Consider the following 15,122-nt stretch of genomic DNA (forward strand, 5'->3'; position numbering starts at 1 on the left):
TAAGCGGTGAGCGTACGCGTCTTTGGCATGGGAGACCCGGGTTCGTTTTCCGACGGGAACTATGTGGTTCGAGTCAGTAAGTTCCGTCTCGTATAGTTTCGCTGCTGAAAGTGACGTTAAACTCAAAATCAACTCAATCAATAAATTTCAGTCCAAACCATAGTATAGCCCTATTATAACTAGACTGCAGAGTCTTACGTTCTAAAAGTGGATGCTTTAGCACATAAAATAAATATATAATTTAAGCGCATTTAGACGTAAAATAATACTGAATATAGGAATAAAGTTAGAAAAGAATCTAAATATTATAATTGTGTGTGTGTTCCTGTTAGGAGTACGATCATTACTGTTAACAGTATGTATGTCACTATTGACAGTATATGTGTCAGTATTAAGAAAATACAAATATCAATAAATACTAAGTATTAATTAATTAGAGTATATTTTACATATAAAGTATATAAAGAGCGTTCGAAAAGAAACGAGCAGAAGTCTGTAATGTGCACACCGGTGATAGAATGGTAATATTGTTGCGTGTGTAACAAATAGGAGTTCCGACAATAGGGCAGAAGTTCACAACCCGCCGCTAGAGGGTCACGTGTGCAAGCCACGTGACTTATAAAGCCAGGAGAAGCAGATGTCAATCGTCCAGCGCGGTTATGATGTTCTTCTTTGACCAAGACGACCCTTTCTGATAGACTTCCTGCAGCACGTGACAACAAGTGGATGTCCAGCGTTATGCGCAAACATTGACCAATCTTCGTCAAGCGATCGAATCGAAACGACCAGGCAAGCTTACCCGTGGGGTCATTTTGCTCCATGACAATGCCCGACCTCATAGGCCAGCACAATAAGGGTAGTAGTGTTCAGAAATTCAAGTGGGAGGTTCTCGGTCACCCTCCATACACTCCAGTTCTCTCCATAGGTGGCGCCACAGTGGGTGTAGCTGCACCCACATTAACTTCGATTTTCAGATTTCCTATAATAATCCTTTCTACTTTGTATATTTATTGTTTCTTGTGTTTGGATATATTTGAGTGACTTCTTAAGTCTGCATAAGCTACTTGCTTTTTTCATACCGTGTTTTTCGAGTTATTATTTTTTGATTAAAACTTAGTTGAGATCTTAAGACTCAATAGTGCAGAGCGTTCTGGTAACAATGTTAAGATGTGTTGTTCCATCCCAGCCTGCACCCACATTACAGAAATCCTGGCGCCGCCTATGAATTTCTCTCCTTGCGATTACGCCAGTTTTGGTCCCCTTAAAAAGGGCTCTGAAGGGCAAACTATTCACCTCGGACGAAGATGTCCAGCAGTACGTTCGGAACTGGTTTACAACGCAGCCCAAGGAATTCTGCGAGACAGTCATTCAGTGCCTCGCAGTGGGACAAATGCTTCAACAACCAGGGCCAATACTTCTAACACATAGGTAAGAAAGAGTTACTGTTCCTCGGTCCCGACTCGTTTCTTTTTGAACGCTCCTTCTAAATAATATGTTTCAATAAAAGAAAAAAACTGTCAATTTATTGTTGGTAACGAACAACACTTTCTTCTTTTAAGCACCGTGAACATTCGATTTTTCAATTTTTTCGAAAATTACGCAAAGGAATTTCCTCTCAATTAATGAATCAGTGAAAGTAGACTACTTAGTAGAATCTAAGAAGAATCATAGATTCATTGTTCAGTAGTTCAAGTCTCTCTGGCTTAGAATACAGCTAGAAGTTGTTTTCCTTCCTTTACCGGAAGGAATAAATTGATGTACTCGACTCGATTTCAGGGGTCCACGGTGGCTCAAGTGGTAGAGCGTTCGCCTCTGGTTCATGGGGTTCCTGGTTCGATCCCATCTAGCGCCAAGTGAACTTTGTGGTGGAAAAACACCGTCTGCGTGGGTTTTCTCGGAGTTCTCCCGTTTCCTTCCACTTTTTCATTTCACCATTTCATTCATTTCTCATGATCACCGTCTTCTTTAACCTAATCGGCATAATCTGGGACGTAAACCTCAAAGATTTTATTTCATTTTTTTCGACTTGATTTTACTTTGTGAAATTTTAAGTTTAGGGTTCAAACTTGAGATAAATTCAAACTCACCTATTGTTTCTATTTTGACAAAATTTTGGTTCAAGTGGATGAGGTATAGTCTTGTTTAACAATCTCCCCCCTCTTTTTTCTTTTTCTGTGGACCTTTGCATGTATGTATATAACTATATGTATAAATACATATCAATATATCACGTACTACATTATGCACTTTGACTGCTATTACATAAAATTATAACCCCCTTTCGATAATTAAAAAACCTTTCCTCTTTTTTATTCCCTTTTATTACAGGCATTTTATTGTTTGCGTTCTGTCCTGTAAAAGATAAATTGTGCTTGTTATTAGAAAGAGAGAGGAGAGACTGATACATATATAAAGCCTGAACACACTCAGACACATATGTATAGACGAGTGAACCAAGAATGCTGGATGATTTATGTGTGGAAAGATAGCCTTGTATGCCGCTGACACAAACTACAATTTAATTATTTATCGGGAGTTTTCGAGCACGATTAATAATACTAATAACAAAAAAGTATAGGGTTAAATGTTGTTAGCTTAAGCTACGGGCCGGGCCCTTAGGGGAAATGAAACGAACTGTAGGAAACTGGGATATTGTTCCGTATGTTATGTTTTTACGTACTTGTTTCGTTTATGGAATCATGAATACAAGAAGGGCAGGGCGGAGCAGAGGCGAGGCGCAAATCAAACATCGTTATTGCCCTCTCTATACATCAAAGCGGTTGCTTTCAATTGATAAGCAACATTGAACGTGAAGAAAACGAAGAACAAAGATCGTTTCATTCTTTGTATCATGTACCAGTTGTTCCTTCTTTTGGTTCATTCCGTTTTACGAAGCATCTACCTATAGGCCTAACTAATTTATCATAATTTCTATCAATGGGAAATGTTTTTATGTATGAAAGATATACATACTTGTTTGTTGTTTCTCATTCATAAGCTTGAAGTGGAAGTTATGTACGCCTACAACTGAGAATATGGCAAATATACTATATGTATAGTATGTATTTGAGTTGAATGCAGCAATATATCGTTGAAACGTCTAAAATAATTATCTATCTATCTATATATATATAAATCGACTTCAAATCATCCGACCATAATGAAATTTACAAAGAACCATCAAAGAAGTATACTCTTTCAAAAAAAAAAAAAAAAATACAGAATTATTAAAATCGGCGCACCTGCGTCGAAGCTATGCGTGAACATGCACACGTTAAAGTTGGTCAATTACAGTTTTCATTCACACTACATCCGATGAAATGTTTCATAACCTAGGAATGAAGACTATGACTGTAACTCGATTAAACTTATATAGGACCAACAAGAAAGTGTATTCTTTCAAACACAAAAGGAAACATCAAAATCGGTGCATTTATGTCTCAACAAAATCACAATATATGAATGGCTCGGGTGAACATAATGGTATGTCACATTTTCTAACTTTCGAGTAAACTGGAAAATAAGTCAACACAGTCTCCATACTTATTCTATTCGGCCATTCGGCTCCTGACAATAGTGATAACTATTTACATAAGAATGGATTTTTTTTCTTTTATTAGCTTCCGCGGAGTTTCATTTGACTGATCCATATAATATTCAGACACGGGAAAGGAAAACTAAGGAATCATTTTTTTAAATAAAAAATCATCCAAAGTAGGCAAGTTAAAGGAACTCATTCATAAGAAAGGCAATGGTCAATAGTTATTGATTGATAAAATGATGGAGGATATCTCCAATCTCTCTCTTCAAAAATATTCAATTCAGATATAACCATTCATAACCACTAGACGTAGTGTTATAAGGAACTCCTATTAACCTCAATCAGGAAACTAAAACCTATTTTTCATACGAAGATGGCTATTACTTGTCTACTTTGCATAAAACATTTGAAAGATTAGCATTGATTATTGGTGATACATATCTTATCTTGTCCATTTTACCTGTGCGTAGGAAATAAAATAAACTTTCTTCTGACAAAGACTGGCATTTGAAAGGCAAAAATTGATATGATAAATGGACAGTTTTCTTATAAAGAAAAGTTTATTTCTATCGGGAAAAAAACGAAAGAATTTACTTTTATTCCTTTAACTTTCTGAGTTAATTATTGCGTGTCTTTCTTCAAGTTGTTCAAGTTTGTACTTAAGGTAGCAGAACAGTCATCTTTGTACAATCTAATTTCTTTGCGGGAAAAAAAAAAAAAGAAAAAAAGAAATTACATTTTTCAACTTCTCGATAACAACAAACTAACAAATAGATTTGTATTTATTTATGAATTTATTTTTATTTGTGTTGGTCACGCACTTGTGAGCATATACCCCTAATGGGAACTGAAAACATGGAAAATATCACGATATTACAATGTAATGCTCTTTAATAACAGTAATATCAATAGCCTTTTCCGATGGTCTACTGTCTAGCTCATGCCTATCTATGGTGCGCGTGGCCCCGGATTCGATTCCTGGTCAGAGAGCATAGAACTTATTACGGTGATTTAAAATTACACCTTCAACTGTAAGAACACATCTTACATACCCTTGATAATAAATATAAACGTTAAATAATCAATAGAGGTAACTTTATAACCGTCTTGTTACGATGCACATAATTCCTGTTTGGCTTTTTGATCATGTCCCTTTTCGCAATTTAGCTTCTTTAATATACGTTACTTTGCCCAGATATCTTTGTGGTCGGATAGGTTAGATTAAGACCTATAACTCAGAAGTAACATGAAGTTAGTTTGCTTACTATTAGAAGGACTACATGCAAATTTGATCTAAATGAGGTAGCGAGACCAAGAGTATCCTACAAGAAAACAGCAGATCTACAAAGCATGCTGCCGAAAATTAAATGGATTCATGCGGCAACTTGAACACCAGTTTCAGTACCAGGTATGAATAGCATCAGAGAACTTCCACACTATTTTCCGCTTGTTTACCGCTAAATTAGGCAAAGCAACTGATAAGACTATGCTTTGATTAGACATTGTTTATCAGAAATGTGATAGAAATGTATGATGGAAGGAAAATGAGAGTAAGAGGAACAAAAAGGCTACAATTGAACGACACTATAAAAGCAGATAAGATCTACGACAAGACAAAGAAATTAGCAGGGGATCGCGATGCATAGTAAATCTCAATTTGTGATTTTAAAAATATATACATCACTGAAGATAGAATACTAATGATGAGAATTCTGATTTTAATTGAAACTAATCTACAGTTTGAGATACAAATTTACAATTCAATGTTGATGGGACTTAAACTGCTAAGCCTTATGACATCAAATCTACATCTCACGCATTACAAGTAGGCATGCCAACTGCTTTCCTACGAAAAAGCCAATTTCCTGCATTTACCTAGCTCTGAGGCGGTAGAGTATGCAACTTTCTAACTCTGTGACTTAAAAACTCATGAAATCCATCATAAAGATACACAAAAATCCGAGCATCTACTGAATTCTCTTGAGTACCAATAGAAGAAGCAACTAGAACTGGCTTTTGTCCGCTAGGAGTTCTCAGTCTAAATTATGGATGGTATCTGGTTTGATCAGTGCCTTTGGTACCCCCTCGTTAGGAGAACTTATATTCAAGTGAACGATCTTCTCCACAGACCCAATGGAATACTCATGGAGTACATGATTGATTGCTCCAGATATGCCATTAATGTACTGAACACACGTTACAAATAAAACTTATAAACTAGGCTCTACATGAGTTAAGCAACTAATTATTTTTACATCAGAATTTTTCTCTTCACATTATTAGGTTGTTCTAGTATTGAAGATAGACACAAGAATGACGTTTCTTAAGTTCTAGCACTGTAGTTGAATATCAGAAATAGTTTTATTAAAGGAGCATACAGTACCATAGCTAAGATATACTTCCCAATATAATAAACATTCTTCGTAAGTATCACAATAGTCTAAATTAATTTTTAACAAGTTATTTTTTAAAAGAATTCCTGATAATCTTGCCTCCTTAATCACTGAATATTCGGCTAAACTTTCACGCACAATATCCCTGTTCACCAGATTTAGCCCCTATTTTAAAAACTGTGTCACTCCAAGGAAAGAGGTTCGGCTCGACAGAAGAGATTCAAGCAAATGTGGGTAAGCATTCAAGCAAAAATTTTTAGGAAGTTCTTCCAAAAGTGGAAATATTGGAGTCGTCGTGTTCAGTCAGTAAAGGAATATGTGGAAGGAGTTCATCCAAATAGCGTGCAAGTACTGTCATTTCAAACCCAGTCTTAAAACTTCCCAATTATGTCATGTATTTTGTAAATTAGCATTCTAGAGTCTTGAGTCACTCACCTCAATGTATTGCATGCCAGACCAGGAAAGTAAAGCACTGAGTGGTGATTAATTCTACACAAAGAGTTTGGATTTAATTACAATTTCTACAGAGTAGTTCGATACACACGCTGTTGCTGCTACGTATAATGATTAAATTCGATAATGACAATGATTGAGTCTTAACAATGTAACGTCACAAATAATGTCCTTGTTTAGATTTTAACCGACCTAAAAAGAGAGAGAGAGAGAGAGAGAGGAGGAGGATAAGATTTTCGATACAATCTGTTTATATATATATGCTCATTTTCGACACAGATGAACTGATTTTGTTTATTTTTTTCTTGTCTGAAATATTTTTTTTCTTTGGTGGTCCCATATTATATATATATAATTCTTTTTTCGAGATAGACTACAGTCATAGTCTTCGGTGCTAGATCATGAAATACCTCATTGAGTTCAGTGTGAAATACAATAATGGTGTGTACAGAGTATTATCATGCATAGCTTAGAGATAGGTGTACCAATTTTGTTGATTTGAAGTAGGTTTAATTTTTTATATATAGAGTTCTTATCCCTATTTTCATCCATTTAAAATTTTAGCAATCTTACGTGTAGTGCAATCGAAGTGAGTGTACTCCAGTATATTTTTTTTTTTATCGAAAAGACCAAACTCGATGATTTTTTCTAATCTAACCACTTATCGGAAACTAAATAATTTTGATGAACTAGTTGTGAAAGAAATCCTCTTAATTGACCCCTTCTTCTGGTTATATTTTATTCGCCTTTTTAAACTTTGCTGTTCCTTTTGTAACACGAGGAATGCTTGAGGTAATACTGGTAGGATATCAAACTGAAGTAATATTATTTCCTTTTCCAAAATTAAAATTTACTACCACGTACTGAAGTGTGTTAATTATTTATAAAATATCAACACATCACTTAAATGATTGTGTTAAATATTTACATGTTAATCATATTCAAAAATTTTTCAAGATTGTCTTACTAAAAATTTTCTACTACAAAATTATAAATGCTTCCAACATAACTACATGTGAATATAAAGCAAGATCCACTGATACAAAGGCGGTCTTTTCTTTTTTTTATGTACATATATACCAGAATAGAAAAAAAAACAATTCCGTTAGTTTTTCTCCTGTCATGCAGAGATATTTTGTTATTTTTCAGCTTGTTCAGGAGTATTAGATATATACTTATTAGAATATTTCTGAATACTATATATAAAAACTGGTTATTACTTTAAACTTTACCAATAGCTTCTAAGTAGGCAATGGCTAGAGCTTATTTCCAGACGAAAGGGAAATAGAAAAGAAAACTGCTATAATAGAAGTAAAACTAACCAATGTTTAGGTGAGTGAGTTTGTAAAAAGTTCGTGGTGTTTTGCATCATCAAGACACACAATTTTCTGAACATACATGCTTAAATTGCAATATAAATCAAGAGAGACTGTTCGTAGTTTGGCTACCTATGTTATCCAATACGTATCTTCCGTGTGCGGAGAAAACTCTTATGGACTTGATTACACAACATAGATCAATGATGTCATAGGGGGGGAGGTTTTCATGTGCTCATGCTTCATTATTAGAAAATAAAATCATAGGATAATAACGAAATAAATGTGTACCATAAAGGGAAATGTGGCAACTCATCTTACTTGCAAGAAACTTTGAAGCCACCATCCTTTGATTAGCAGCGAAGATTCATACGTCTAATGCAAACATTATTCCCCACCTCTCTTGATTCCTCGTACATTTGATTACAGTAGCATATCACTCCGTCGAGATATGAAAAATTAAAATAACAGAAGTTTTATTGGAGTTTAGTGACGGTTGTGGTAAGAAATGGATCTTTCTGCGTTATCCTGATAATGGAAAATTTGTTATTTCGGCACATAAAAAGACCAAAACATGACTTAAAAATGCTTTTGAACAAAAGACTATGCTATGTGGATTTATGAGGATTTTGCCCTCTGGAAATTTGTGCTACTGACACTGAAAACCATATCCCGATGAGAGCAACAGATGTGTATGATGTTCTTTGAACTCTAAAGTCAGCATCAAATACGTTGAAGTGGAGGGCGCAACGAAGTTCACGACACACTATGCTTTTCTATCTTTGTTTGACCATTTACATGGGCACAGAAAAATTATGGAAAATGTACTTCGCAAGTTTTCTCGAACAGGTTGTTTCTTTACTTCCATCACTCAGAAATAATATACCGGAAAATGTTTCTCATGTGACTTGACAACGTCATTATACAAGTTACACTTTAATCGACAAAAAATTGAGAACTTGGATGGAGTACTCTGTCCATCAAGAGCCAAATAACGTTTAGTTCTTGAGCATATTGTGGGGTAGGTTGTTAGGTAGTCTAATTCTGTGCAGAACATGAAAAGTAGTTGATAGAATTTTTGTCTCAGAGCCTTCCACCTGGTAAATCAATACGTAAGAATACATCTTTAGTACAATATTGGAAAAAACATTAAATTCATGACTTCTATCAAACATATGGGAGAGGGATGATCCTGCATTTTCAAAGCGCTACGAACTTGCGACTTGCCCTAAAAGACAATTGTATGTATCAAAATTTTCGAAATACCATCCTTAATATTGATCTCTAGGCATAGCCCTGTAGGCAGCAATTGATTATGTAGCTAATTTATATAACCTAATAACTATTTTCGGTACCATGCACTTTAGGAACTACTGTAATACTATAATTCTAATTATATATATTTATTCATTTGATATCTAATATATATTTATTCATTCATTCATTCACTTATTATATATACACATATTTCCATTTTTAAAGACAATATACAGAGTATATACAAAAAGAAAACAGTGAGAGAGAGAGAAAATAATAGTAACTGAAAATGTGAAATTTTGAAATACTTACCAGAAACATCATTTACGTATGAGTCACAAAAATTCTCGTTACATGAAATCCCGCCTCGCGAACAAGGCCTATACAATTCTGGCGGGGGGAAAAGAGAAAAGAGAAATGCTATAGTGTCATGATCCTTTTTGAACTGAAGTGTTCAAAATCATAATGGAGGGTTCACACGTTTCGTCTTCAATTTCTCTTTTATCACGGTTTTGATTCGAGGACGCATTTAGAAAAGAAAAAGCGGAAACTGTGAAAATAAACATTAGTTTTCATTCTCTGAAAGAACGTTCAACGAAACTTACGTGTAAAAATTAAAAACTATGTCGGTCGTTTTTGTCGCGTCAAAATCGGGCTCACACGTTTAAAATAGCAAAACTATTATAACAGTCGAGAACGAACTTTTTAGCTTAATGATTTGCATTTATAGTTCCGAATTAGAACTAAAAGTAAATGAATGGTAATAAAAATAATGTACTATGAAGGAATGAGAAGTTCAGTCAGAAAACTAAATATCTGGATCAATAGCTATTATAGATGGTACTCTCAAACATATGGAGAGGCATCATAGCTAGGTTAAACCTATATGGAGTAGAGGAGTGAATTAAAATTGACTTTACTAAATCCTGTAAAGTTTGCAGTCCATATACAGGGTATTTGAAAATAACTATTAAAGAGACAGTTGTACTAATGAGAATAAGTCAATTAGTCTATGTAACCCTAAATCAAATTTGGGTTCGTTCTTGAGTTACGGGCCTCGCAATATATGGGAAAACAAACATTAAGACCAATGATACTCGTGGAAGGTTTTGCCCATGATTTATTTTTACTAAAGGAAAAAAAATAAACACTAGGCCAATATACATATGCACAATCTGACCACATCTGATCCTAACCAAACTTGCTATGAAACTTAGTACCATATGAAATATATATTCTTGTGCAGACCTTTGTTTTCAGCTATGAACCACCAAAATTGTAGTTTGGACTTTGGAATTATTAACAGCAAAAATTAAGGGAAAATACGTGAAACAAACATGTTAGAAACTTTTTTTTTCGAGACGATCCGAATAACGTCAAAATTTATTATAATGAAGTTAACTTTTAATGTCTGTGTGAATATTGATCACCAAAATACAATTCTGGGAGGAAAATGATACAATTCTATGTAATAAGAAAATTAGCCATGTTGATGATTAGCCTATACATACAGTTTGTATTCATAATAAACATTTCTTTAAAAATAAATGAAGGATGAATTTTTCTCACAACCGAGGAGCTGACTAGTTCAGATCAGTCCTAATACATGAACTAGTACCAGTTCAGAGCGTTAAGATGTGTAAAGTTTTATTTTTGAATTTCCGTTCTTCTGAGATTATTCGAGATTTATCTATTTCCTTAAGATTCTAAGCTGCATATAAAAGTACGACTATCTCTAACATTTTCTTTACCCTTACCTGCAAAACTATTAGTATTTAAACTAGTGGTCTCAAATTGTATTTTGAGTCTCAGAGCCGAATCCAATATTTTCTGTTGTTCCCAACATAATTTAATTGTTAACAACATTTTGGCCAATATTCGTGTTTAGACTTGAATCCAAAACGCTACAATCTAATGAAAATCTCATGATACTCTCGTAGATCTCGATCCGTACCAAAAATCTAGAATATCTGTTTTAAAGAACTGTTCTTTATTTGAGGAAGACAAATTCAGCAAGACAGAACTGTTATTTAACATATGATACAATTAAATAAAATGGAAAATTTTTTGGGATGCTACATTTCCCAATATTTTATCGTTAGAGCACTCAAAATGGTAATGTATCTAATGAACGTGTAAAACTAATTTCAAAAACGATAACATTATCGAAAGTATAGTATAGAAGAGACACATTGAAGTAATATAAGAAATAATATGCTCAATTTTTAAGCCTTTGCAATAATTTAAGTCAGAGCAAAAAGAACAGAACTGTCAATAACTGAACAAAGGGAAACCTTCCATGTGCTTAGGTTGTTCGTCATGAAACTAAAAATAACACTTAAATGGGCAATATGTAGGAAGAAATTAAATAATTTCTAATAGCTTTGTATTATTTTCCAAGGAGTTGTGTTTCTTGCTGCCTAATTTTCGTTCTCTAATAAAGAAACTCTAACAGTAAGTTAACTGATTCATCATTGTGGTTTCAAACATTTTCAGTCAAAGGACAAAGTGTTATATAATTTCATTCTTATTATTATTACTAGATATTCACATAACGCGACAGTTAGTTCTCTCCCGAAACACGAAACGTGTGAACCCGATTCAACTCTGTTTTCTTTTGTTTTAATTTAACATAAGTTTCGATTATACTAGGTTAATGATTGAACACAAAAAACAAGCAAGAAAAAGAAAATACCAAAAACGAAACAAGTTTACTAAATATTTAGAAATAATTATCTTAATATCACTAAAAAAAAATATTTCAATAAATCTTACGTACACAATATGCAACTGGATCATGTTTCAATTGAATCGTTTATTACCATTTACACATAAAAGTTGCACAGATTAGAGTTATGTTAGTAATGCTACCTTTCAACAACCTTCTTGACTCACCATCCTGTCCCCTTCCCAAATAAATGAATTCAATCGGTTGTTCAATTAATAATATGAAATTACATTTCAACACAATATATCTTCACAATATATAAGGAGTGGGGCAAATATTGCTCCTGATATTAATTTTGTACCATAAATTTAGTTCCTCGCTTGAAAACAATGTTTTAATTAGCTGTAGCATGGCCATTATTATTATTATTATTTCTACTTTGTGTTAATGTCTTTCTGTAAAATTACCTACGAGACAGGTAATTCTCGTTCCGTTAGACATACATGAAACAGATAATATTTCCCTTCAACATATTTAATGAAATACTTAAATAAATGTAACAAAAAGCTTAACGACAATATTTCGTAATCTGAAAAATTATGGAAAATTTTCACTGAAAACATGAAACAATTGATCTTACAACGGGATCAAAGAGAATTGCACTAGGCTTTGCAGCAATCTCACACTGTACATTGTAGCTCAGAACAGCGAAAATCTACTCAGCAAATGACAAAACAAAATTTCTCTTAAAATACAAGTAAATTTCCTTGTTAAACAGCAGGAAATATACAGATTCAAGTATTTTAAGAGACAAAGTACTAATGTTATTGGCAGGTGAAGCCTTTGAACAAATATTATCTTGACGGAAGATAGTAACTTAGATAATGTAGCTCTAGAAGTAAACAATCAATAGGAATAAAATGGCTCACATTTCGAAAGTGTATGACGCTGTTAAAATTGTTACTACAGTGGTACTTCTTAATATAATACAGGGTTGTGCACGAGACGAGGCGAGACAAAGATTTTGTGACGATATTCGAGACAAGACAGAGCTTTCTAACAGAAACAGGTACACTTTCCGAAATGAGCCATCAATTTTAACGACACATTTTCAAGACAAGAAAGATCATCTCCAGCAAATTCCTATGTATAAATATTTGAGAGCAAAGGTGTTAGCGGAATGACTTCTCTTATAAAAATGGGGTCCCCATGAATGAATCTCTGCTGACAGAAAATGATAGTAGCAACACTGCAAAATGATAGTAACACAATATTGATACTCACACGATAAATTATCATGAGCCAAATGATTACAGCTACCTGTCTTGTATGTGTAACATTTTCACTACTGAATCTTAAATTTACATGGAAGAGACTTCTCGAACACACAATGAGCCAAAGGCTTTAAAAAAGCAGGTGTTTTCTGCTAATAAATAGTACAACTTTATTTGTCATTTATATATAGTAATAAACATTCATACTTTATATTTTTTTCTTAATATTCAGGAAATTGTGACTTTTTAAAATCTTCTTACGACAAACATATAATATTACTAAAAGATATGCATTTTGTACATAACAAGTCATATCCTGCTTGTCTTTTACGAACTATAACATTATATTCTAATTTTCCTTACGAATTGAAACTTATACCACGAGAATTTTAGAAGGAATCCAGGATGAAATTAATAACAGTCTCTAAAATACATTAAAATGTTTTCTAGACACATCTGCTAAAACCATTCAAGTTAGTCATCAAAGTATTACTTACAAATAAAATGGTATACTCAAGGAGAATACTATATGAACTGAGCACTTGTGCGGCAAGTAATATTTTTTTTTACCTTATTACACACACACACACACATTCGTCCTATAATTTCGTGCATATTTTAAACATGTTGCTCCCTATGATAAACTACACGCCAGGTATTTTACTTCTTTCAGAGTTGTCATTCCTTTTATTGCCTAAAACCCAACGGATGATATTTTTTAAAAAAGAAAAGAACTCTTTCTCTTTTATAAGCGAATTTCATAGAAGTTAATCTCCCGTAATATTATGTTAGAAAGAATTTATGATGAAAATAATGAAATATTTGTAGAAGACTATTATTATTATTAAATATCTGTTACCAAAATTTACTCCATTTCTCGATAAAGATATGACGTATGAATTAAAAGCATAGCTTAATCAGTAATAAACAATTTGCGACTTTTCATAGTATTAGAAATATATATTCACTTTTGGAAAAAAAAAACTAATAAATTTTTAATATTCATCTATTAGTTTCACCTCATTACCCGATAGTTTAATTATTAGTCTATCTGTTGGATTTGTATTATCATATTATAACAATACAGTCAAGTTTTAAACCATTTGTATAAATAAATGATGAACTGAAATTTTATTTAGAAATGGATGAAGCTATAGAAAACTATTCAAGAAAACTTTTTTATATAAAATAATAGCTTATTACTGCTATATTCGCATGGTTTATCCTATTATCATATTATTTATTAATGAATAAGAACAAACTATGATCTCTAAGTTTGGATGTTGTATTAGAAACAAATTTGTTTAATCCCTATTTGCTGAATAACAATATTGAAACGGAACATGATTTTCACTTTAATTCTTTATGGGTATTTTTATGACTACTCATTAAATGTAGAAATGATTTACAGTGTGATAATTATATATTTTCTAATTATTTGTTTAGTTTTACAAAGGATGGTTATTAATATATATTGTAGGCTACTGATTGAATCTATGACAAATCACAAAGGTGAAAAAATGTTACCTATCTGAATCCTTGAAAGTTTCGTAGTTTAATTTAACAGTGTAACATATAAAATGTGGTTTAACTTTTCAATAATCCCTTGCCTCACACATGTATGTATTCAGTCTCAAACTGCTAGTAAACACGACGAGATAGATGCTGAGAGAGAAGGATTCAGTCAGAAGTGCTGGATGTTGTTCTGGAAACTGTCAAATTAGCTTCCATGGATTATAATAAGATACACGGAACCACAATGTACCATCAATAGATATCGAACTCGAGTCCATTGATAATCAGTTGAATGACCGTTATTACGGCTACTTATCACGAAGGAAGGCCATGTATAATTAATGAGTCATTATAATAAATTACGTTGTGCATTATTAATGAATATGTAGATATAGTGCGCATTATAATCGATGAAACACTTGATATAATTCATGATTCAAGTCTTGTTGCAACATGGGTCATAGGTTAAAATTTACTTCCATTACTCTCACTTGTGTTATCATTCGTTTAAGAGGTGACTGATCCCCCCTACCCTGGAAATAACGGTCCCAATTAATATCAAGATAATATCCATTAAACTAACTGTGTAAGTACGAATTTTTAACAATTGTAGCGTTTAAAGTGGCCCGTATGTTGTTATTCTATTTCTTAATTTCACTTTGAGAGCACTGAGTTCTCGAAGGAATTGGATCAGGTAACACAAGA

At 33.1% G+C, this 15,122-nt stretch overlaps 1 protein-coding gene across 5 annotated transcripts in view; it reads right to left on the bottom strand.

The window, feature by feature from the left end:
- tup (LIM1_Isl and LIM2_Isl domain-containing protein tup) overlaps positions 1–15,122 on the bottom strand; it is a 371,468-nt gene that overhangs the window by 167,442 nt on the left and 188,904 nt on the right. For 4 of the 5 annotated variants that reach the window (XM_081747535.1, XM_081747534.1, XM_081747537.1 and 1 more), the window contains exon 4: positions 9,273–9,350. The exons of the other annotated variant lie outside the window; for it this stretch is intronic. In XM_081747535.1, coding sequence (XP_081603661.1) covers positions 9,273–9,350 — 78 coding nt within the window. The remainder of the gene's footprint in view (positions 1–9,272; positions 9,351–15,122) is intronic. 5 annotated transcript variants of the gene reach the window in all.

Source organism: Thermobia domestica, chromosome 2, assembly GCF_964235325.1.
Source record: "Thermobia domestica chromosome 2, izTheDome1.hap1.1, whole genome shotgun sequence".
Taxonomy (NCBI): domain Eukaryota; kingdom Metazoa; phylum Arthropoda; class Insecta; order Zygentoma; family Lepismatidae; genus Thermobia; species Thermobia domestica.